Source organism: Dipodomys spectabilis, unplaced genomic scaffold, assembly GCF_019054845.1.
Source record: "Dipodomys spectabilis isolate Male_0828 unplaced genomic scaffold, ASM1905484v1 ptg000043l, whole genome shotgun sequence".
Classification (NCBI taxonomy): domain Eukaryota; kingdom Metazoa; phylum Chordata; class Mammalia; order Rodentia; family Heteromyidae; genus Dipodomys; species Dipodomys spectabilis.
In genome coordinates, this window is record NW_024870720.1 from 25,294,036 (window position 1) to 25,319,920 (window position 25,885).

General features: G+C 38.5%; 1 protein-coding gene and 1 pseudogene across 3 annotated transcripts in view; both read right to left on the minus strand.

Annotated features, from left to right (window-relative positions):
• Positions 1-281: 281 nt before the first annotated feature.
• Positions 282-25,885, minus strand: part of LOC122106621 (UDP-glucuronosyltransferase 2B17-like) — an 86,570-nt gene continuing 60,966 nt past the window's right edge. The window contains exons 1-6 of one of the 3 annotated variants that reach the window (XM_042678022.1): positions 19,029-19,050; positions 14,864-15,012; positions 11,870-12,001; positions 8,204-8,291; positions 3,845-4,064; positions 282-727 (exon numbers count right to left, since the gene is read on the minus strand). In XM_042678022.1, the coding sequence (XP_042533956.1) occupies positions 448-727; positions 3,845-4,064; positions 8,204-8,291; positions 11,870-12,001; positions 14,864-15,012; positions 19,029-19,035 (876 nt within the window). In that variant the 5' untranslated portion in view covers positions 19,036-19,050 and the 3' untranslated portion in view covers positions 282-447. Of the gene's footprint in view, positions 728-3,844; positions 4,065-8,203; positions 8,292-11,869; positions 12,002-14,863; positions 15,013-16,905; positions 17,630-19,028; positions 19,051-25,885 lie in introns of those variants that run through there. The other 2 variants (XM_042678019.1, XM_042678018.1) reach the window with 2 other exon arrangements.
• LOC122106626 lies at positions 10,313-10,863 on the minus strand (annotated as a pseudogene).

Sequence of the window (25,885 nt, forward strand, 5' to 3'; positions counted from 1 at the left end):
TTTACTTCAGTTATTGTCAACTCTCTCCCATATTCAGTAGTCTGAATAAAATGTTACCTCTTTTAACCTATCCCTCTCTTTTTCTTTGGACAGACACACAGAGTTCATTTCATTTTGTCTTATTAAAATATTCCTTTTCTGAAAATACCCATAAAACTTTGGATTGTATGCTTCTCTCAAACTAACAGGCTCAAATTTCCATGGGTCTCAGTTGATTCAGTTATATTATCTACATAAATCAGTGACATGGAACTTTTTGAGGAACTCTGACATTAGAATTGTACATTGCTTCATTTTTAATCAAGAGTAAGATCCATTTGAAAATACAAAAGGCATAAGTTTAGGTACAATGTGGAAGAGAATCCCTCCGAGCTTGATTGTAATAAAAATCACTAGGAAGTTCTTCCTTAGCAGGCTTTTAGTCCATTTCCTGAGGTATTGAAAGCTCTACTCCCTCTTTTTCTTCTTGTCCATCTTAAAAACCTTCTGGTAAACAAGTAAGCAACATTTTAAGACAAGGAAGGTAACAGTGGCCACACAGGCCAGTAGGAATCCGATGACATCCAGAGAGTGGTACTGGTACCAGGTGAGGTTGTGGGAAAGTGGCCTCAGATGCTTGGCTCCTTTGTGGCGCATGACAAATTCAATCCAGAAGACAGCTCGATCCAGTGGCTTCATAGGCTGATCATGGTGAATGGTTGACAACCACATAGCATTCTTTTTGTAGCTAAAAGTAAATCAAATTGATATAAGTATATCAAATGAAGTAGAAAATATAGATATTGATATTTTCTGCAGATGATTCTATAAAAATTTTGAGAGAAAAGAGAATGCTTTTCTTCTGCTGTATTTTTAGACCTGTTAGTGTAAAAGGCAAGAGCTTCTTAATGACCCTGGATTTAACCATTTAGAAAAATCTGGTTAAAGTCGTTATGTTGAAAAACTAATTTTACAACTTTGGTGGGGGGTGGGGTGTTATGTGTGGGGGGGAGTGATGCAAAGGGGTAGAAAGGGGAAAAATAGAAGGAGGCAGCAAGGCTTGATAAGAAATGTCCTCATTATCTTGCCCATGTAATTGTAACTCTTCTGTATGGTATTTTTACAATTAAAAAAAAAGAGAAAAATTTTGTTAACTCAAGAGTTTCTGGAGACAAAAGTAGAATCATTGAAAAAACCAACAGCAATATATAAGCTTAATTATTAATGCATCTGTTGTTCAAAGTTTAGAATTGTGTCATAATTTAGAGATAGGCAATTGAATCAAGAAGTGTTTTTTCCCCTTAAGGCTCTCTTTATCATTTATTGGGGTTAATTATTATTTAACTACAAAAGTTCTTTGCCTCCTTTTTTTTGTTCTGGTCTTAAGGCTTGAAATCAGGGCCTTCACACTGTCCTTGAGCTTTCTTTGCTCAGGGGAAGAACTCTACCACTTGAGCCACAGATCCAGTTCTGGCTCTTTGAATGTTAAGTTGAGATCAGAATCTGAGGGACTTTTCTGCCTGGCTTGATGTCAAACCACAATTTTCAGATCTCAGCCTCTGGAATCACAACTAGAATCACAGGCATCAGCCATTGGGTATTAACTTGCCTTCCTTTTATTTCTTGACCCTTTCACTTACTTATTCCACTATTACTCTATGACTTGCCTTTTCCTTTTATGAAGCTCTTTTGAAAGGTCTCAGTTTTTATTTGTTTGCTGTTATTCTTGAATTATGAGAAATAATCTACTCATATTTAGAATGATTTTAAATATTCATCTTTTCAGATGGACTCTCAAAGATATTTGCTAATATTGCTATTATTTTTCTTGTTAGTATTATGATGTTAGACCTAATAAGAGGATGCTCTAATTTCTTTGAGGCATTATAGGTACATGGGATTTATGTTGAAACGATTCTTTCCAGTATGTACGTTGAAAATGGGCATGTGTAGAGAATGATTATTAAGTATAAATTCCAATGTGTTATAGAAGGAGAGTATTGCAAGTAAAGTGACTTGTATCCCTATTATTTAAAAAAAACTCACTGATATGGGTGAGCTTCAGCCAGGACTAGTGGTGAACGTTTGTGTAATACAGCAGGCAAAAAATGAAAGAAATGCATCAAAACACGAGTGAAATGTGTGTTAGTCCTAAGATCTGGCATGTTCTATCTAGTTAAGAAATCTCCTTTATCTCTCAGTATCAACATTGTATCTGTTCAAAATATAAAAATATACTGCCTTTCAAAATAAAGGAAGATAAAATATGGCTCACAAACTATATGTTATGTTGCCTAATATCTGTAGGAAAATAGAAGTCAGAACTAGATGCCGATGGCTCCTGCCTGTAACTTGTCTACCCCAGGAGGCTGAGGTCCTGACAGTCACAGCTCAAAACTGGAAATGGTAGAAAACTCTCTAGACTTTACCTTCAAATAACTAGCAAAGAGTTAAGTCAGAGTCATAGCTGAAGTCATACAATGCCCTTTAGAAAGCTCAGTATCTGAATATTAAGTGGTCAGTTCAGACCCAGTACCCCCAAAATGATCAAAGTAACACAGCCTTTACAATGTGTCTGCTATACTAATATATCCAATACAATTGAAATACATGGCATTATTTTTACAGTTATGGTGAAAGTGGAGCATTATCCACAGAATATTACTGAGTATAAGAGGAAATTGATAATAGTATAAATGAAATTAATATATTTATTGAAATAATTTGAACAGAAGTCATTTTTGCTCCAGATATTTTAGATATCATGAAGTTACATTTCACTTTTGCTTCTGAAGGTAATTTCTTTTTTATTTTATGATTGTTCTGAATAAGATAATCATAGTCCCTTGGTAACTAAGAATTTGCATACGTTTCAAAAAATATTCTCATTTCCTATTTGGATGAATCACCTGTAGTTAGTTAACAGTGATAGAATCTAGGCATTAACAAAGACATCTGAGGAAGCATTTATACTAGGTATGTGAAACTGAATTATTGTCTTGCTGTTTAAGATTATAAACCATTTAGAATTTTTTGAAGAAAGAACAAAAACTAGAAACTGAAATGACAGATATTTTCATGTGGTTCACAAGAGTAAAATTTCAACCATCTAAACGTCATGCTCTACTTTTCAAACACACTGAATTTTTATTTTATTAATAGTAACTAGTGAGATCTTAGGTGGAAAGAAAGTTACAACTGAATGGATTAGTTAGTGTTATTTGTGGAGGAAGAATTCATGTGCCTGTAATTCACTGATTACCTATGTTTCCTTGCATTTTCTATTGTCATTCTTAAGTGATTCCTTTCAGTCCACTTTGCCTGATTTAGAATTTTGTACTATTCTCAAGGTTTTGATAATTCCTTTGCATTGAAATCACTGGGGGAACTACACAATTTATGGTTGGAAATGAAACTGGGTCTGTGGAATCTCAGCATTCCAAATGCTGAAAGATAATGATCATGAGTTTGAGGCAATCCTGGCCTGTATAGCATAACAATGTTGCAACATAGACACACACACACACACACACACACACACACACACACATACACACACACACACACACATACACACACACCTCATGCATACAAACATACAAAATATTATTATGACTTGTGAAACACATGATGGGTTATTGATGAATTTTCTAGAATTAATCAAGTCTTAACTGAGGGTAACTTTCATGATCAGACTGGATTGAGAAATTATCTATAATCACAATTTGGTAAAACAAGAATCAGACTAACGAATAGAGTGGTTATTAATCATGAGCAAGTCCCTGAGTGTAATGCCCAGATAAACAAAGAGACTGACTGACTTACATACAAATACACACATACACATAATCAAGTTTATACTCACACAGGGTTGTTAATGACTGATTCCAGTGCTCTGAGCAAGTCTTTGCTTGATATTGCTCTTATATCCAGTTGAACAGCTGCTCCTTTGGCCACCATGTGAGCAATGTTATCACATTGTTCCCCAAACAAAGGAATGCCCACCATGGGAATCCCATGATGGATCGCCTCATAGATGCCGTTAGCTCCACCATGAGTGATGAAAGCTTTTGTTTTGGGATGGCCTAAGATTAGGGGCATTTCAATAAAATTGCTCATTAAAGTCTTACAGAAAATGAGAAATGTATGAGCATGTAAAAGGTATAGTGTTTCCCAAATAACAATTATTGTACCAATGAAGTTATATTTACATTGCCTTCATGTCTCACCCATAAGGACCACCTAATCCACTTGAGAGGTAAGTGAAAAATCTTATGATAGGTGCCTTAGGTTTTGTGTGACTTGAGATGTGATAATCAATATACCATATCCTGTTGAACAGATAGGATACACTTAATGGATAATAGAGACCAAATTCTGAAGCAAGAATATGGTCATGTCCCATTATAACAATGGGATGTACAAGACATTATGTTGAAAAACGAACTTTACAATTTAGGTCAGGGCTGGGGGTGGGGGTATTTAGGGGGGAGTGTAGTTGTGGAGGTGGGAAGGAAGGGATGGTAGCGGGGGGAAAAAAAAGGATGATGTAACAATTCTTGATAGGAAATGTACTCATTACCTTGGTCATGTAACTGTAACCCCTCTGGACAGTGTTTTTACAATAAAAAATGTAAAAAAGAAAATGGTCCCGTTAGATCTTGCTCTCATAAGCTTAAAAATAGTGCATTAATGTAATGAAGGAGTGAAGCTTGAAATAGAGTGTATCATGACTTCATATTAAGCAACATGAATTTTTTCCCACATAACATGCAAACTCAGCCATAATAAGACAACTGTGTATGTTTCAGTGGCATTGCAAAAACTTGCCCTACTTTAGGAGGATGGATAAAATAATGATTGAATTAGGGACAGAGGGATAACCTCAGGGGATTACAGAAAGTTCTTTGTGGAGTTCCGGGAAGATGGCAGAGGAGAAGCTGGAGGCTAAACAAGCTCTCCCATAGAAAGCAGTTTTAGAGTTCCAGTGAACAGTCCTAAGCCAGAGAATCACAGCAAGTGTGCAATCACAGTACGGAGAGTTAGGCCAGAGAAGGAAAATCCAGATAAGGAAACAGATCTGAGCACTTGACAGCAGCTGCCGCTGCAACTGTTGCAGCGGCAGCTGTGACTGCTGTGGTGGCGGCTGTAGCCGCCATACCTGCAACACAGAGAATCTGGGATGAAGGAGCCCGACCCGGCAGGTGAGCTGATTCTACTCAACACCAGTAAGAACCGACAGGGAGCAGACATCTTCATCCTGAAGTTCACAGACCAGAGACGACCCAGGAACCAAGACTCCTTTTCAGGGAGCAGAGGAGGGAAGGCCAACCCCCCCCCCCCCCCCCCAGTACCGGAGATGTCCGTCTTTGATACTGACAAAGGCCTGGCTGAGCTGCTAGCTCCAACTCAGACCTTGGAAGAAAACTAGAGTCATTTAGCAGGTCACAAGAACCTAAGCTGTCCTGCCAGACTCAGCTCCACCCAGGTAAAAGCCACCCAGCCCTGGCCTCTAGCCCCAGGAGTGGCTTTCTTCACTAGGTAAACAGAGACAGAGGCTGCCCCTCCTTACAGCAGCCTTGACCATCAATTGAAATTCAGTAAACATAAACCCTGAGAATGGCTCCAGGCTAGGCTCTGTGAGTATCTCACAAGCTAGTGCCTCAGGGAAAAGCTACCGTTTGCTGAAAGGCCTCCTCACAGCATCTCCAAACTAGATAAGATGCAAACATAAAGGGGATCCAAATAGGGAAAGAACAAGTAAAACTCTCCCTCTTTACAGATGACATGATCTTGTATTTAAAGTATCCCACAGATTACTCAAGCTGATTCAAAACATTGGCAAAGTAGCAAGGTATAAAATTAACCCTCAAAAATCAATGGATTTTCTGTATGCCAACAATGAGAAAAGTGTGGCTGAAATTAGGAAAGCAAGTCCATTCGTAATAGCCACACAAAAAATAAAATACCTAGGAATTAACTTAACCAAAGAAGTGAAGGACCTCTATGATGAAAATTTTAAAAACTTGAAAAAGGAAATCAAAACAGAACTTAGAAAGTGACAAAAACTCCCATGATCCCGGATTGGAAAGATCAACATAGTGAAAATGACAGTACTTCCCAAGGCTATCTACAAATTCAATGCGATACCTATCATAATTCCAACTTCATTCTTCAAGGAAATAGAAGAGCCAATCCTAAAATTCATATGGAACAATAAAAGACCCTGAATAGCAAAAACGATCCTCAACAGAAAGAACACTGCTGGAGGAATATCAATACCAAATTTCAAACTCTACTACAAAGCCATTGTAATCAAAACAGCTTGGTACTAGCACAAGAACAGACCTCAGGACCAATGGAATAGAATTGAAAACCCAGAAATGAACCTACAGACCTATAGCCATCTAATCTTCGATAAGGGAGCTAAAAAAATAGAATGGAAGAAAGACAGCCTCTTCAGTAAATGGTGCTGGCAAAATTGGTTAACTACTTGTAGAAAACTAAAGCTAGATCCTTATATATCACCCTGTACCAGAATAAACTCCAAATGGGTCAAAGACCTCCGAGTCAAAGCGGACACTCTGAAAACATTACAGGATAGAATAGGAGAAACCCTAGGTCTTGTTGGCTCAGGCAGAAATTTTCTTAATAAAGACTCAGAAACACAACAAATCAAAGAAAGTTGGACAAATGGGATTGCATGAAATTGCAGAGCTTCTGCATGGAGAAGGACATAGCTAGCAGGATCAAGAGAAAGCCCACCAACTGGGAGAAGATCTTCACTAGCCATACAATGGACAAGGGTCTCATATCTAAAATATACCTGGAACCCAAAAAATTAAATCCCCCAACAACAAATCTTCAAAGAAACAACTGCCCAATAAATAAGTGGGCTAAAGATTTAAAGAAAAACTTCTCTGAAGAGGAAAGAAGAATGGCCAATGGACACATGAAGAAATGCTCAACCTCCCTAGCCTTAAAAGAAATGCAAATCAAAACAACATTGAGATACCACCTCACTGCAGTTAGAATGGCTATAATCAAGAACTCTAATAACGACAAATGCTGGAGGGAATGTGGACAGAAGGGAACCTTACTGCATTGCTGGAGGAAGTGTAAACTTGTTCAACCACTTTGGAAATTAGTATGGAGGTTCCTCAAAAGACTCCATATAGAGCTGCCCTATGACCCTGGAATCCCACTTTTGGGCATTTACCCAAATGTTCACAAACCAGACCACACTAAAGCTACCAGCAAGACTATGTTTATTGCAGCATTATTTACCATAGCTAAGATATGGAACCAGCCCAGATGCACCTCAATAGATAAACGGATTAAGAAAATGTGGAGTATATACACAATGGAATTCTATGCCTCCATCAGAAAGAATGACATTGCCCCATTTGTTAGGAAATGGAAAGTCTTGGAAAAAATGATATTAAGTGAAGTAAGCCAGGCCCAAAGAAACATAGGTCCCATGGTTTCCCTTTTTTGCAATATCTAGTATATGTCTGAGTCAAGCAGAAAAGGTCAGATAATTGATGTTAGGGAAATGAACCCTAAGATATCTATTCAAATTTTTTTTTTTCTTTCATGCGATTGTTTCTAACACATTTATAAGATTATTTCTTTGTTGCTTTGTATGTCCCTCCTCCACAGTATAACCCCTGCTTTCACTGTATTTGATGTCAGTATAATTTGTGGAGGGGAAGGGGAAAAACAAATCATTTAAATAGGGATACAGGTAGACCCATTGCAACAATGAGATGTACAAGTCGTTATGTCAAAAATGAACTTTACAACTTTCATGGGGGGAGGTGGGGAGGATTGGGTGGGAGGGTGGAGGGAGGATGGGAAGGGATGGGAAGGGGAAACAAAGGAGGAGTCTACAATGCTTGATAAGAAATGTACTCATTATCTTGCCCATGTAATTGTAACCACTCTGTGCAGTATTTTCACAATAAATTAAAAAAAAGAAAATTCTTTGTCCTTGGTAAATATATTTGAAAAAAGATAAACTGGTAAAAAAAAATGTGTACAAAGGAGTATGATAAAATTTCATCTGTTAAGGCTATTTTTCTCAGAATGGGCATGAATCTAAAAGTTGGCTTTCGTTCATGAATTTTTACTAATAAATTTCCATCAGTTAACAACTGTTGTGTTTTTATCAGTTACTTCTACAATTGCTCATGCTTTTAGGATGTGTTTTTCAGAGTCTTACCGAGGAGGTCATTCTGGGGAAGCCACTTGTACAGCCGAGTATTTGGTCCTAAGGTGTCTGGTTTTTTGCCATTAAATCTCCAAAGAATCTGTCAAATAAAGACACTATCTTTTTAAATGTTAAAATGTGATGTTTTATAGTTTAGAGATCACACAATTAAATGCTTTTCATAGAATGGATAAAGAGAACAAATAGGGTTAATTAATGAGGACTATTATAAGACTTAGAGAGAAAGGCTACCAACATTTCCTATACTCATTTTCATATTTAATATTATGGAATATCATCATAATTATTCAGAAAACATAGAGAAATGATATGATGAATTACAAATGTACCCTTTTTAACAATTTTTATGTAGTTATAATCATAGATCTGGTCCACAATAGCATTTAAAATAATTAAGATTTACATCTACACATAAATATTTACTATAATAGCTAGCTTCTTCCAATTTTTATCTATTAACATTTATAAAGTGATATTAGTGTAGTACTCTCGTATTCTATGAGATTTCATTTTAGTTTAACATATTTCATTTGCTTCTTAACTGTCTATTTATAACAATTTTTTTTTTCTTTTGGCGGTTGTGGTGCTTGAACTGTGGGCCTGAGTGCTGTCTCTCAGCTCTTCAGCTCAAGGCTAGTGCTCTACTACTTGAGCTACAACGCTACTTCCAGTTTTCTGGTGGTTTATTGGAGATAAGTGCTTCACAGACTTTCCTACCCAGGCTGGCTTTGAACGGCGACCCTCAGATCTCAGCTTCCTGAGTAGTTAGGATTACAGGTGTGAGCCACCGGTACCCGGCTATAACAAATATTTTACGTGTACCCTTCTCCCTGGAGAGAAGCTCTGTGAAAAGGTATTGTCCTGTTTGACCAGAAACAGCATCAAACTATTCAGTATTCTTTCCTCAGAATACTGAGTATTGTATTAAGTGATATTATGTTGCATACTGTTCAGCATTATGGAGTGAGTACATGATACTAACATAATATTCATACTATGAAGGCCTCATGAAACTCTAGCTTTTAAACTGGCCATGTAACTTCCCCTAGATGCTGGTTGTCAACCTGGTCACATTGATCTGGACAGACAAATGGTTCTTAGAAGCAATCATGTGGTGGCTGACCAGGCCTTTCCATGGCACACCCGCATCACAACTCACACTGCTGTACTGCATGTTAAGGGTGCACCTACTGCCTCATGACCAGCACATGAACAAATGTTCTTTTTGTTCAACCTTTGCTAATGACAGATTCCTCAGATTTTTTTTCCATTTTCAAAAATATTTTTATTGGGCTGGGAAGTTGGCTCAGTGGTAGAGCACTTGCCTTGCATGCATGAGGCCCTGGGTTCGATTCCTGAGCACCACATAAGCAGAAAAAAAAAAAGCTGGAAGTGGCGCTGTGGCTCAAGTGGCAGAGTGGTAGCCTTGAGCTGAAGAGCTGAGGGACAGCACCAAGGCCCAGAGTTCAAGCCCCACGACTGGACCCCCCCCCCCCCAAAATTTTTTTATTGTTATTGAAAGGTGATGTAAGAAAGATTGCAGTTTCATAAGTCAGGTAATGAGTACATTTCTTTTTGGACAATGTCACCCCTTCACTTGCTAAATTTCGGGAGGGTTTTGTTTTTGTTTTTGTTTTGGTGCTAGTGCTCTACCACTTGAGCCATAATTTGACTTTGGCTTTTTAGTGGTTAATTGGACATAGGAGTCCCAAGGAGTTTTCTGTCTGACTAGCTTTGAACTGTAATCCTGAGATTTCCTCCACATCAGTAGCAAGGATTACAAGCATGAGCCACCTGTGCCCAGCTTACTAAGACATTTTAACAGAAAAACACTCAGAAGACAGGTTTACTCAAAACATCCTATATATTTCAATAAACTTAAAATTTTTTGTCTGATAACTGCCACACATTCTTCCTATCCTGTTATTCTTGAATTTAATTTGCAAAATGAAGCAGTGGCTAAGAAGATTCCTTAGATTTGCAATAAAAAATAGATAAGGGAAAATATGTTTACAATTAGAAAATAAAACGGCTCTTAGTTGAAGCTATTTCTTTGCTCATACTTTAAAATGCAATTTTGTTTGGTGTAATAATTGAAAGGTTACTGCATTTTGCCATGTGTGGCCTTCCAGATTCTTTTGGGATACATATGTTGAGGTGAATTCCATGGTGGTCACATTTCCTATAAATCCAATGCTGTCTGGCAGACTCTTCTATTCAGCTTTCTGACATCTTATCAAGGATTAGTAGAGGGGCAAGTATTCTTGCCGGATTGGTTTCCACAATGCAGCCATTTAGCACCATCTCATCCAAAATGATGTGTACATTATTCAGATTAAACATTATATCGAGTTCACTCACTCGGCTGAAATATTCATCTAAACTTCCACAAAATCGTGGATGAATTCAAAAATAGCCATCTCATTCTCAGTGTCATTCACTCCAACTACAATGAAGAGCGCTGCATACTGCTGGTAGATCAGCTTAAAGTCCTTATAGTCAATAAAAGAGCACTCTTCACTGGATCATGACAGACAACTCTTGATGAACTCTGTTTCCAGAAGGGTCCTCTTTTTAATCTCTATATGTTCAGAGTACTTAGAAAGGCGGGTCTGCCTTTGTTTATTTACCATTAGAAAAAAAATTATCATTTTTTTCTTTCCAATGTTTTTCTAAACAGAAGTGAAAAGTTATGACAGGAGACAGCTGAAATTGGAACCTGGGTGGCCCCTAAGCAAGCAGTCCCCATGGAGACTCTCCTCAGATTTTTATGATAAATCAATTAATTCTATTCAGTAATTACATGAAACTAGTTTTAGATGACAAATTATTAGTGGTGATGTCTAGGAAAAATGCAACTTGAATTTTGATCACAAATATAAGATACTGACATCTAAACTTACTATCGTAAATAGAGGAAAATCTTTAAATGTAGGAAATGGAGCTGGCATGTAGTTCATAAGTCACATGGCAGCTGAAAAGAATCCAAATTTAAATGATGCTACATTTATTTTTAACTAGACTATGTCTACTTTCACATGAACTGCACAGATCTGGTTTCATATATAAGCAAGACCTAATCCAGTAGGGCATATTGGTTTTATTTACTTTCTCTTAATGAATAAGGTTGAATGCATACCTGGAAGGAGGGGTGAACCTTCCTTTTCCTTTCTCTGAATAACCCCCTCAAGTATACAATTAATGGGTCAGTTTCAAAATTGGAGGAATAAAGACTAAGCCATATCAGACATTTCAAGCCTTTTTTTGTTCTACATGCTAAATGTTATTGTATAATGTCACTTGTTAAGTGTATTTTAACTCCTTTCTAAAACATATTTAGTGTATTGAGAGGCTATAGAATTCTTGCAAAGACTGGATGAAATTTGATGGTTTCAATATTATCATCATAAAATTTCACAGTATGGCTTCTGGGTTTTTTTCTTGTGACAAAATTAATGTTGTTTTTATTGTCAATTTAAAACAATCCAAGATCCATATTATTTTGAGCATTTTTCATGCATATATTTTGTTAAACTGGCTGAAATAAATTAGAGCTCTTGTAACAGCGTATCTTTCAACAGAAAACTAGTGCAATCAGAAACCTGCAGCGTTTAAGGCCCATTCAGTGAAGACCACTATTGAGGTACACTATCTCACCTTTTGTGGAACTTGCGCCAGTGCTGATGCAATCTCATTGGCTGTCTCCTCTGTTATGTTACCGACCATTGACCCCAGGGAAAACACCACCACACCATTGTCCCCAGAGCTCTGCACAAAGTCTTCCATTTCCTGTGAAGAAAAAATTTGCTTCATTTTTTCTCTCCCTCCCTTCCTCCCTTTCTCCTTACCTCTCTCACTTTCTCCCTCTCTGTCTCTCTCTCTCTCTTACACACACACACACACACACACACGCACAAATAATAGTGAAGCAAATATTATTTCAAGTGCTGTTTTTATCACACTAGCTAAGCATGACAGCCTTTGTAGACTGCAGTTTGAAAGGGGCTTTTCTGAACCTCCCTGCACCCATAAAAAAGCCCACACCAACATAAAAACCCACCCCCACATAAAAATCTGCTTTTGTTGCCCACTTTTGTGCTTTCTGTAACAGACAACCTGATGGAGCATTTGCATCTGACTTGTACATTCCTGAAGTACTTGGACCCAAGCTTGTGTAGAGTTCTCCGTGTTTGCTAGCCTGCCCTCTCTGGGAAGCAGATGTACATACTACATGCCCTGTCCATTTGAAACCTGATCACCTAGCTGGAGCCCTAGAGATTCTTCTCAAGGGTTCTCACCTCATGACTAGTGACGTTTCTGTTTTTCCCATATGTTTGATTTTTCCTTTAAATCTTAGAATTAAAACCATGCATCACAGTGCTGCAGTAGGGTTTGAGATTTTTGTGTGATACTGACAGGTAAAGCATCCCTAAAGTTTTGGGTTCCTCCCATACACACACACCTTTTTTTGATTGCTGCATATTGGGAAAGTTGTAAGCCACAGCTCTTTGAAATGTGAGCTCAGAGTAGAGGAAAAGTCACTGGGACGCAGTAGCACCTTGCTGATTTATTGCTGGAATTGTGCCCTCGTGACCTGGCTGTTGCTCGAGCACAATGCAAGTGTGAGTCGTGCTTTGAGTTGCTTTTCTATTAATGGAGCTCTCCACAGTCCCTCGTATGACCAAGAACACATTTGTGATGATATTTTCAGGGATGAGACTGTTGCATTTGATAGCTATGGAAACATGAGGTTTCCTCTTTTGGAAGCGAATTAGCCCATAAAGGTGTCAAACCTAAAGCTTGGGCCTTAAATAACCTCTAATCAAAGGACTCTTTATAAACCATATTTATAGCTTTCTAATCTACATATAGACTATACATAGATACATATTTTACCCCCAGCCAGCTAGAGATTTATTTGTTGTAAATGCTGTGTAGATATGGTTTGGTTTTGCTGTTTTTTTTGTGTGTGTGTGTGTTTATTTCTTTTCTTTACTTGCCCTGGTTTGGGACTTTATTCTGTTTTACCAAGTATGAAATAACTTTCTGTAGCTGAGCTCTCCCTCCGCTGCTGAAACCAAGTGGCCTGTGCTGTCACTGGCCCTAGGATGGCAGTTGTCCCCTTTGCATTCCTATGGGTCTCATCCACCTCCTAGATGGTAGTTTTTGTGGTTGTTGTTGTTTTCCCAGGGTGTCCAGAGGGATTGTTTTGTTTATTTGCTTCTTTTTCAGAGTGTGGAAAGTCTACAGTGCAGAAAGGCTTTAACCCTGCCAGTGGATCTGAAATACTTTCCTCTGTACAGGGCTGTGTGCATCCTGTAAGGTGTACAAAGTACTATGTACAGTAAAGAAATTTGCTTTTTATTAAAACACAACAAAAAACTAACCAAGCATGTGTGGCTCTTGCCTGTAATCCTAGGTAGTCAGGAGGCTGAGATATGAGGATTATGGTTCAAAGCCAGCCTGGGCAGAAATACCTGTGAGACTTTCAGCTCCAATTAACCCCCCCAAAAGCTGGAAGTCGAGTGATGCCTCAAGTAGTAAAAGCACTAGAATTGAGCCCTGAAGCTCAGGACAATGCCCAGGTTGTGAGTGCAAGTCCTACTTGAGAGCATCAAAAATCATTATAAAACATGGGGGAGAAATAAAAATAATTAAAAAATAAGAGAAAAACAAATATTATCAGAAAATAACAGATTAAGATACATAAAAAGATGGGGCTGGGAAGGTGGCTCAGTGGTAGAGCACTTGCCTTGCATGCATGTGGTCCTGGGTTTGATTCCCCAGCACCACATAGCAAAAAGGAAAAAAGCTGGAAGTGGTGCTGTGGCTCAAGTGTTAGAGCACTAGCCTTGAGCTGAAGAGCTGAGGGACAGTGCCCAGGCCCAGAATTCAGGCCCATGACCGGACCCCCACCCCCAAAAAAAGGTATATAAAAAGAGTAACATCCATAAGACATAACATTTTCCATTTGCCACTAGTAAAGGCAAACGTATAGTACTTAGTATATTGGTGTCATTGTGCAACAAATTTTGCAAACATTTCCATCTGGACTCCAGCATTTTCCATGTTAACTAAAATATTTAGTTGCTGTAAATTATTCTTACTGTTCTAATTGCTTGCCTTTATATATGCTTCAATTCTCATTCATCAACTGATTTCTGAGCATTGTTAATATAACATTTTAATATCAATGACTGAGAAATTTTCTGATTCCCGTATATCTTCTTTTACTATTGTAATCTTTCCTTTCCCAGATGCTTCCACATAATTTTTTTAATTGATTCTAAACCATCCTATTAAATGGGAAAAAAGGTGTGATTGTTGGGGTAGAAATGTTTATTGTTTCCTTGTACAGCTAGCATTCACTTTTTTACTTTTACTTTTACTTGATACTTTTATGAGTGAATCAAGGATTCCTTTGAGGTTCTAAAAAATTAAGTCTTAGTTAAACAGACTTTGTTCTGAATGATTCTTTGGTTTCTGAAATGCAGAAACTTGTGATGGATCAAAAATAAGTTTCAATTTGTTGAATGCTTTACCCCACTTCCTATATCTCTTTCACTGTGAGCAAAGACCTGGATTGAGCAGAGCAGAACCATATTTATTGAAAAGGAAATCAAATAACAGAAAAAAAGGTTATCTACTTACCTTAGGCAAGGGTTTTGCAGGTTTGCAGTGGAGTCCTCCAACAAAGTCAACATTTGGTAAAGTTGGGCGAGGGAATTCCAAGTCCCAGTAAGATCGAATAAGCCAGATTTCTGCTTTACTCATGGTCTCCATTAAGGTAGTGGGTCGTCCTGAGTGGAGGGGGGAAAAAGTAAAACGTAAGAAACGACATTACAGAGAAGTTTCTGAATATAACATTTATTTTTTTTCTTAAAATAGTTTTTAAAATTTGTACTTAATGAGATAGAATGTTTGTTGGTAACATGTACTACACAGGAAATGTGCTGTGTGTGTGTTTTTGTGTGTGAAAGGCAGTCTGGTAAGAGACTATCCTGATACTTCAGTTTATGACCAGTTATAAATAATCATTAAAATAAGCAATTATAGAACTAACTATGCATTTTTTTCTCTTTATCCATTAGAGGAATATTTGAATTCCAGAGTCAATAGTTCTATCATATTCACAGAAATTATTATCCCAGCAGTTCTCAAACTAGTTTCCTACAGTGTACCAAACTGTTCCTCGATTCTTTTGTTTTTGGTTTTTTTTTTTTTTTTTTTGGGTCCGGTCGTGGGCCTGAACTCTGGGCCTGGGCACTGTCCCTCAGCTCTTCAGCTCAAGGCTAGTGCTCTACCACTTGAGCCACAGCGCCACTTCCGGCTTTTTTCTTATGTGGTGCTGAGGAATCGAACCCAGGGCCTTGAGCATGCAAGGCAAGTGCTCTACCACTGAGCCACCTTTCCAGCCCTGTTCCTTGATTCTTGAGTTCCAATATGAGTATTCTTTATGTCTGTGGCTGAATTTCCTACCTCTACTTGATTCACATTAGGAGCTTAAAATATTTATTTATTGCACAGAAACATTGACAAATATCATCTGGAATACTGGGACTAGGTAATTGGATTCAAAGTACTGATGGATAATATTTTATTAAATGCAGAAACAATTTAGAGTATAATCACAAGTACTTCAGCACTTTACTAGATTTTATGTCTATAAAATAGATGATTATAAACAATAAATGAATGTGGAATCACTAGAAGTTATAGTTATTGAGTCTGTGCTAAAACATTGGATCTGTCAAGAATAAGGAAAACTTTTAAAAAATCCTGAAAACTGGTCATCAGTGACTCACCCCTGGAGCCCCAGCTACCTAAGATTCTGAGATCAGAAAGCATGAAGTCTGAAGCTGTCATGGTCAGAAATATCCTCAAGACTACCCCTCCAATGAAGTATGAACATGTTGGGTGGCATGGCTCAAGTGGTAAAGTACCAGCCTATACAAGTAATCCAACCAAGCTTGAGGTCACAGACTTCAAACCTTGGTACAAACAAAAAGGAAAAAATAATAAAGAGAAAACAAATGAAATATTTTGATTTAACTAGGAAAATAATCGAGGGAGACAATTTATTTCCTGCATACATAGGTAGAATAAAACAATATATCTCTTTGGTATACATATTTTCATTCATCAGTCTCTTAGGGAAGTAATTAATCAGCTTGATAAATACAAATGATCAATTTTTCATTGTGGATGAAGTTTTTCATACTGGATGACCTCTTAGAGTATTCTATAGGATAGGTAACTGTCCGTTATCTTCTCTCTGACCGTATAATGTAAGACTTTCTGTAGTCAGGAATCTAGTAGACAATTTTATATTTAACTGTTTCATCTATGAAAGACAAATTTCTTGCAGGATGCAGGTGGCTCATGGCTATGATCCTAGCTATTTAGGAGGCTGAGTTCTGTATATCGTGATTCAAAGCCAGCCCAGAAGGAAAATAAATGAGACTTTTATCTCTAATAAACTACCAGAAAACCAGAAGTGATGCTGTGGCTCAAGAACACTCACCTTGTGCTGAAGAGCTCAGGGATAGTGCCCAGGCTCAGATTTTAAGTCCCATGACAAACAACAACAACAAAAAAGACAAATTTCTCTTATTTCACATGCATCTCATAGTACCTCTCTCAACTTTTACAAAAGTTAGATCTTACCCTAATAAAAATGAAACATGACTTACCTAGAACTTCACTGTAAAAGCTACTCCACTTCTTTGAATCAAATGTCTCGAACCAATAGTCAAAGTAAAGCATGCATATCATGTTTTCTACCCTCTCCATGAATGTCATCTGACCACTTAATCCTGACAGAATGACAGGCACATAAGAGGGAGGGAATAGAAGCCCTCCACTATACTTTTCTGTTGTGTAGCCAGGATAGAAGCGAAGAGTGTACAGGAAAGGAATCTCCAATAGCTCAGCCAGAAGCTCCCCACAAGGACCGATGCCATCTGCAATCACAACATCAAATCTTGCTTTTCGTAGTCTAGCTATAAGTTCCTTGTTCAGAGCTGCTTCTTTACAAATATTTAGCATAGCATCAGAATACATCATATATACATCCTGCAGTAATGGTGAATATGCCAAACATGTTGATCTTGGCACTTCATATGTCAGCAAATAGATCATTCGTGAGAAAACTGTGGAGAATTCGTCACTATTGGAAGTTGAAGGGAAAGTTTCAAATTTAATGCTGGATTCTTCATTGCTATCAACAAAAATAGCATACGATGGTCTCACAACTGTGACTTGATGACCCTTCACCATAAGTTCATCCAGAATTACCTTCATATTTATCCAGTGGCTATATTCCATAGGCCACACCAGTACTTTCCCACAGCTTCCAGAGTTAAAGTAATAACTCAGCTGTAGTAGCAGTAGAACTGAAATCCTTGGCCCAGTCATTCTGTCTAACAGCACAATGTCCTGCAAACTATGTTCACCTCTGTCAATTTCTTGTGCTTATATTCAAGAAAACAATTGATCTTGAAGTTAAAATATAACTTGTATTGATCAAAACAAGTATGTAAAATGACTGGTCAGAGCCATTTGACAGAATGGTAAATTTATAAAACAATCTTCAATTTTGGGATGATTAGACAAGTAAGTTCAACCTCTGTTTTGAAATAAGGTATTTTCATGTAGTTAGGAGTTTTTATGACCTATATTTGCAAACCACCCCTTTTATGTAAGCCATTTTACAATCCCTCCAAGAACATTTGAAGTTGAGAGGTGACTCGTCTTTTTATTGTCTTTGATTAAGAAATAAACATGGTAATTTCAAAATTGCTCTAAATTTCTTAGATGTCATGATTCAAGACATTAATGTAGCAACTCTGCTGAAATATTATTTACACTCATACCATTCAGTTTAAAATGCACACCATCAGTCCTTTCTAGTATATTTCCAGAAACCTGTAGCTACATTCACTATGAGTTTTTAAGCATTCAAGTACTCTAATAAGGAATTGTGAAAAAGCACTTAGGAAGTCATTAACATGGCTGGCTCAAAGTGTGTGGAATATTTTACTCCAAGTGAAAGACCCAAGTATCTAAAAACAACAACTACTCTAGAGTATATCAGGCAGTCTGCCACAATGAAAAATGGTTATGGTTGTGAGAGAGACATGATATAATCAAAGAGAAATCATTGTCTTACAAAGAAGGAATCAAGCACACAGCACACCTACATCAAGACTCTTAATATGGACTATATGCCTACTATAGCTCAATGTGTATTTTAGATCTAGATTCCCAGAGTGAAACCATGTACCATTGTCTCTGAGCTTGGATTATATCACTTACATGATTTGTTGAAGGCCCATCTTTTTCCCTGCAAATGACATAAGATCATTCTTTCTAATGGCTGTGCAAATTCCACTTTGTATTTGTGCTAATCTAACTGGGGTGAGGTGGAATCTCTGAGTTTTTTGCTTTGCAGTTCCTTGATGGCTAGGGATGATGAGCATTTCCTTGTGACTAAGAAATTTTTTCAGCCTTTAAAAATAGAACCCATAACTTCCACATATATTTAATGTACTTTGCAAGATATTTAAAATGGTGGATAAAAAAGCAGTAAATATGGCAAATTCTGTTAAAGACTCTCTTGAGGATAAGCATTAGTGACTTACATATGTAATCTTAGCTTTGTGGGTCATAGCCATCACAAGGATCATGGTTCACGACAGAAAAGTTCATCTCATAGTTCACATGGAGCAGAAAAGTTCAGATCACAGTTAACAAAGGGCAGAAAAGTTCACAAAGCCCCAAATCAACCTCAACAGCTGAATGTGGGTGTATTTACCTGTCATCCCAGGCCTAGAAATCCATAGAGAAGGTCATCATAGTCCAGGCTGGCACAGGAATAAAGTAAGACCCTGTTTCAGACTCCTACTCTGTATTTTTCAGTGGGCATGAGTACTAAAACACTATCAGATGCTTATTTGGTATTGCTGTCCAATAACGTGCTTAGTACAAGGGTACATTCTAAATATTAACCTTTGATCTTTAAACAAGTGGCTGATTCAGAGTAATTACACAAATTTCTATTTATCAAAGGGCAATTAAGCAACTGAGAGTAAGGTAAATACAAGTTTAAATTTCAATGCCTTTAATTTGAAAAAGATTAATTGTGTAAATATTTTAAACATATAGAAGCTATATTAGGAACATGTTAACAAATGAACAAATACATTTTGCTCTCTGAATTGCTTATGTTTCACATTCTCACTAATTGCCAATCCTTATGTGACTTTAGTTTGCATGTCTCTGAGCCTCATTTAAGAAACAATCACAATGAATGGCAAGTGATTTGTACAGCTACTCCACAGTAATGTTTACAAAATGAAAACTCTACTAATCAACAGGCTGAGCTAGAGGCCCTAACACCAGCTTTTCACCAGGCTGGGGCATTCCTTGATGATATAGATAGACCCTAAATATGCTTTTCATACTGACCTTTTTCATGAAGCCATTTGTGGAACAAACAAGGCCTCTGGCAACCAACAGGATGTCAGTAATAAAAAGTCCCTGTATAACCAAGCTTTTGCAAGCCTCTTTTCTCTCCTCATCCATTGGCATAGTTCACTGCAAGGCCCACCAGTCAGGTGACTCCATTAGAACTAAGGGAAAGAACCTTGCTGGTGAGATTGCCATAGGGGCTGCAATGTCCTCAAAACAATGGGCATTAACACTGCCTGTAACAAAGGAACTTACCCCTCCCTTTAGGAAGGATTTTCTTAAATGCCTGTACCACCTTTTCCACCCCCATACAGGTCCCTTAAGGAAGTTCCTTAAACAAAGCCTTCCCCTAAACTAGGCTGATACCCAGTTCCTCACACAGCTTTCACACACCTGTAAAGGATGCCAAAGGCCAACCCCAGTACCAATATGTGGCCACCTCCCTTTTGATTTTACCTCTATGCCAACTGTTCATAACTACCTGCTGGTTCTTACAGACACCTTTACAGGATGGATAGAGACATTTCACACCACCACCAAGAGAGCTTCCTCTGTGTCCCAGCTTCTTTGAAAGGAAATCATTCCTAGCTTTGGCCTGCTACCTTCCATCCAGATAATAGACCTGAATTCAATTCCTCTATTACTTAACTCTGAGCCATGTTCCTAGACATTTCCTGACACTTTCCCATTCCCTATCACCCCTAGTCCTTGGGGTAGAGGAAGACAAAATATGCAAACCCCTCCCTCAAACAGATTTTAATCAAGCTGTTCTTCATCTGTGGGTTCTACCTAAAAAGCCTTTGACACTAAGTCCTTTTGAAGTTTGGTATGGCTGCCTACGTTCTCCTCCACTATTTCAGGCCTCAGATTCTCCTTTACCTCCTCCAGTGCTATCTTCTCTCCTTCAGCACCCATAGAGCCCTATGCCTCCTTTGTCATCTTCTGTGCCCTCCCTAAATTCTGAGGACCTGCTGTACATTTCCAAAAGTTATGTGGCACAGGCATTGAGTTCTACGACATTTTCTACTAAGTGGGAAGGACATTACCAGATACTCTCTCTACTCCCATGGCGGTGCAGGTTCAGTCTTCCACACTAGATTTATCTCCACCATGTCAAACATCACCTGCCTAATAAACCTTTATAAACCCCTGAGCCAACTGAACTCCTGTCCCTATGCAAAAGAAATATTAGACCCAGTCTTCCTCCAGTTACTGAGGAATCAGAGGACCCCACTCAGGATAGCTAGCATCTTCATAACAGCCATGGCCTTTGTCAACTCTAGTAGTGTTTTCTCCTTGATTGTGGTTCTAGGATTGGCAGTCTGTACCAGACTGGCAATTGTCTGATCAGATATTGGTGAGCCTGGGATACCATATCCAAGGAACATCTGGAAATCTCAGGTCTTTGACATCCCCTTTTGGGGCTCAATCATGCCCTGGTTTATGCTTCTCTTGGGTCCACTGGCAGCAGTTTTTTTGCGTTTTCTAATTGTGCTGTGCATTTGGGATATCTAAAACTATTCTCACGATAAAGATGAGGACCTTTATCAATCAAATTGCCAAGCAAATACCTCTTGGATGGTACCTGGTGTCCTACTCACCACTGTGCCCCTCTCAGCAGGAAATACCTTTAGAAGAGATGACTTCTGCCTATACTCCCGAGATTTGGTACCTTTACCTATTGAGCAACAAAGGTGGCAATGTTAGTATATCCTCTTCCATTTGGGGCTTGGCAGTGTCCATCCAAGGCTCCCATATATCACTACTACATCAGCAGGACTCCTCCCTCTCCCCAGACCTAAACTTTTCTCAGCCTACTTGCTGGCTGTCTGCAGTGACCTGCTGCCCAGGCAGAGTACCACCCACCTCTAGTCTCTTAACTGTATATGGGTCCCCTGGGAAACAGATGGGCACCATTTCTCCCCCTCCTGTGAGATATTTGGCCTTGTCAGCTCTGCTGGCAATAAATCCCCTTTGCTCTATGTGATTGTGTCCATGCGGTTTTGGGAGCTAGTTATTTTCATTTTACATAGGAGTTATATTTCCCTTTTGTTCTCTTTCACTTAGTGTAGAAATCATTGGCCATAGTCTCTTTGACTACCCCTACATTTTTTGAGGACATCCAGCATCCCACAGTTCCTGTTGCAACAACCCATTATACTGTTGCATCATTTCTGTGGCTTGGGCATAACAGGCCACATGTAATTTGCATTGAATCTATAATTGCTTAGTGAAGTCTTGCATTTTTCCACCCAGTGAAGTATGTCCCCCTGGCCATGTTCTATTATTAGCACTTCCTGGCTTACTGATAGGCATACTGATAGCCTAGCTTGCTCCCAGGGCAATATCATCTACCTGACAGTATGTCAGTGGGATAATACCCTCTTGACCTAATTGTCTTGGGCTTTTGTGTTTAAAAATGGTCATATGAGCATACATACAGTACATTTCTGGTAGGCCTCTTGGAAAGCTTCTCAAGTAATTATCAAACCCTCAGTTTTTATAGTATTGTTACCTGGTCTTTAATCAAGCATGGAGTAATTCATAATGCAGTCCATGGCTTCTTCAGTCCTCTCCAGCTACCATAACCACACCTTCATTAGCTGTATTAGCTGAGGTGCATGCACATCATGTGTATCACTGTGATAACATTCTACTGTCCCTATGGCCTAAACGTCCTGCCCTGTGGCTTGTCTCTACAATGGAGCGTGTCCAATGACTCAGCTCTCTAGTTCCCATGAGATTACACACAAAGCAAGACCTCATTATATAGCCCAACTACCTGTACACATTTGTCATTTGTGGCAACCAGCCAAATGGAAAACTCAGAAGACTGGCTATTATCTCCTGTCCAGTATCATGCCAGATAATATCTGTGGATGCTGCACTGTCACAACTGGTGGCTGCATTATAATGCCTAGCTTATCCCTTCTGTGTACCTGGCATACATCAGCAGGCACCAGAGATTTTTGGTCCCTGAACAGTGAAGGTTTTAGATTCCCTCTCCATGCCACATAGAAAGGAGAGACAGTTTTGTATTTCACATATTCCATAGGCCCAAAACCTGCTTTAACTCCTGTGATAATTGGTTGGTGGAGAGAGAACTTCTCTAATCAAAGTGTACCCCCAGCTTAGCCAAAGATGGGACTGGGTCATCCCTCTATTGTGCTATTCAGTATCCAGTTCTCCTCTTCAAGGCAGGTGTCTTCTGTATATCACTTCTGACTATTCTAACTGTCCTAACTATTGCAAACTTTCTTTGAATGGAAAGACCTGGAAATATATGCTAAATGGCCTAAGTCAGACCCACAGAAAGCAATGATGCTTCTTTTCCCATATAGTCAAAGCGAGCTTTAGCTTATATGCGTATATGGAAATATGTTGGGTGGTATGCAAGTGTATATAAATGTGTTAACTGAAATATGGTAGAATCTACCCTTGAATCTACCATATAATAGTATAATTCTTTAGAAAGACAAAGTCAAAGATCAGCAAAATAAAATACTAAGAAACAGGTACTCAAAAGGAATGAGATGGAGTCAAGGGAAAAGCAGTGAACAGATTGAGAAGAGGAGGGGAAATGAAGTCAAGAATCCATTGTATACAAAATTAGGAAGACTGACTGCAGGGGTATGTAAGGGAGTGAGGGATGAGCATTTTGAAAGGGGTGATATTGGGCTAGGTACAATGTATTCATAAACTGCTTTGCTAAATGGCAATTCCTTTGTACCACTATTTGAAGTTGATAATTAAAAAAATAAAGCAAAGCATACATTGGGCTATATGTTCTATGAATTCTTAAGAATATATAGTTTGAGAACATTACTAATGGACTTGCAGAAAGTAGTTATGAAATCATTAGCAGATTTGAATTTGGTTTTGGAAATGAATGTAGAAAGGCTCATTTTGTCATTAAATAATATGTAGATATCAGGTTTTTCTTTTTTAAGAATATATTACAATAAATCATTCCAACATATTTTATTGTATATATTTGTTTGATTTTTAAATTCAATTCAATCAAACAAATCATTCTTATTTCCTTTTGGAATTATTATGATTTTTATTTTTAATAATCATGATCCCTAATTTTAATAAAGGATATCACTGTGAAATCATTTTTCTGTTTTTGATATTTTTCTATATTTCTTACCAAACAATTTAAACTGAAATCTTTCCTATTGGGCCAAAGAAACATTCTCCACTGATTTCTCTCTTCTTCTGTTTGTAGAGTGTATTCTGAATCCATGATTCTGGATCTGTCTGTTATTTTCTTCTTATTTGCTCTCTGTCTGTGTTTCTGTCTGTCTGTCTATCTATCTGTTTCATCAGTCCTGGGGTTTGAACTCAGGCCCCAGATGTTGTGGCTGAGCTATTTTGCTCAAGGCTAATACTCTACCACTTGAGCCACAACTCCACTTACAGCATTTTTGTGGTTACAAATTGAGGTAAGAGTATCTGGACTTTCCTGTCTGGGCTGGCTTTGCAGTCCTCAGCTCTCACCTCCTGAGAAGCTCACATATAAACATGAGCCACTGTTGCCTGGACCATTTGCCATTTCAAATGCTCTTTCAAATATAAGCTTTAAGAATTGCTTTATGAAATAACTGATATTTATTTAACTTATAAGTATTTTTCTTGTTTTTACATACTGAGTATTTAGGTATTAAATAAACTAGACATAAGTTGTTATGCCAAGGTCGCAGAATCCCCACCAAGAAGACCACCGAAAGTCAGACCCTACAGCTGTTTTAAACGGGCTGCAGCTTGGGCCTCGTCCTATACTTTGACACAGCAGAGCCCATGAAGAGAGCCCCGAGCTAAGGATTTGCAGGTCTTATAAAGGCACACAACCAGGTGGTTTAGCACCACATGTTGCTCTGCTCTGAAACAAGCAACAAATGGTCACTGCCTCAAGTACTCTAACATTTCATTCCCCACCTTGACTTATGGCCCTGAGACATAATCTTATGGCTCCAGCCCAAAACTAAACTCCAACAGCTCTTGATCTTGAATGGATATAGTCCCTCTCTGACCTTAGCCATACTATTAAACAACAATACCAATAACAATCAGTTCTTTTTTTTTTTCTTGAGTCATATGTGGAGTGGTTGGGTAGGGTGTTTGGAGACTTCCCATGTTTCCCCATGGTCGTCCAGGGCAAAGGGGTCAGCTGGTCTGGTGTGAGAGCAGTGGATCCAAGCAGCAATGCCGTCCACCTTAAGGGCAGTGGGTGTAGCCAGTAGCACCATGTAAGGTCCCTTCCATGATGGTTCCAGAGATCTCAAGTTGTGCCTTTAAACAAACACCCAGTCCCCTGGTTTAAACAAATGGGGGGTAGGAACAGAAGCAGAATCATATAATGCTCTAAGCTGGGGCCACATACTCTTATGCACCTGCTGTAAATAGTGAAGCTTCCACAGAAATTCAGTATCATCCAAATCAGTAAGCAATTCAGTCTGAAGGCTAGGGATAATGGGTGGAGGGTGTCCATACATTATTCAAAAGGAGCAAAGCCAAGCTGATAGGGTGAATTTCTTATTCTAAACAAGGCAAAAGGAAGGAGCGATACCCAGTCTGCTCCAATCTCCAAGGCCAATTTAGTTAAGGTCTCATTTAGAGTCCAATTCATTCTTTCTACCTGTCCTGAACTCTGGGGTCTATAAGCACAGTGCAATTTCCAGTCCTTCCCAGTGCCCTGGCTATTCCCTGACTTACTTTTGAGTCAAAGGCCGGTCCATTGTCCGATCTGATGGTGGATGGGAAGCCATACCTGGGTAGGATTTCTTCTAAGATCTTCTTAGCCATGACGTTTGCGGTCTCATGCTTTGTTGGGTAGGCTTCAACCCATCCTGAAAAGGTGTCTACAAAAACTAGCAAATATTTATATCCAAATTTTCCAATTTTAATTTCTATGAAGTCTACTTCCCAATATACACCTGGCCTATCTCCACGGAGGCGAGCTCCTTTTGTAACTGGTTGATTGGGGTCATTGGTGAGCTGACAGGCCTTACAATTTTTAACAATGTCCTCAATGAGTTGATTTCCTTGCCTATTTTTCACTTCTGAGTGTCAGAGCAAGTCCTGCATTCTTTGGGTTCCCACATGAGGGACCCGATGGATTCTCTTAAGAATCCCCTTTCCCAATCTTTGTGACAAGATAAGTTTCCCCTCACCAGTTTTCACCAGGTTTTGTTCCTT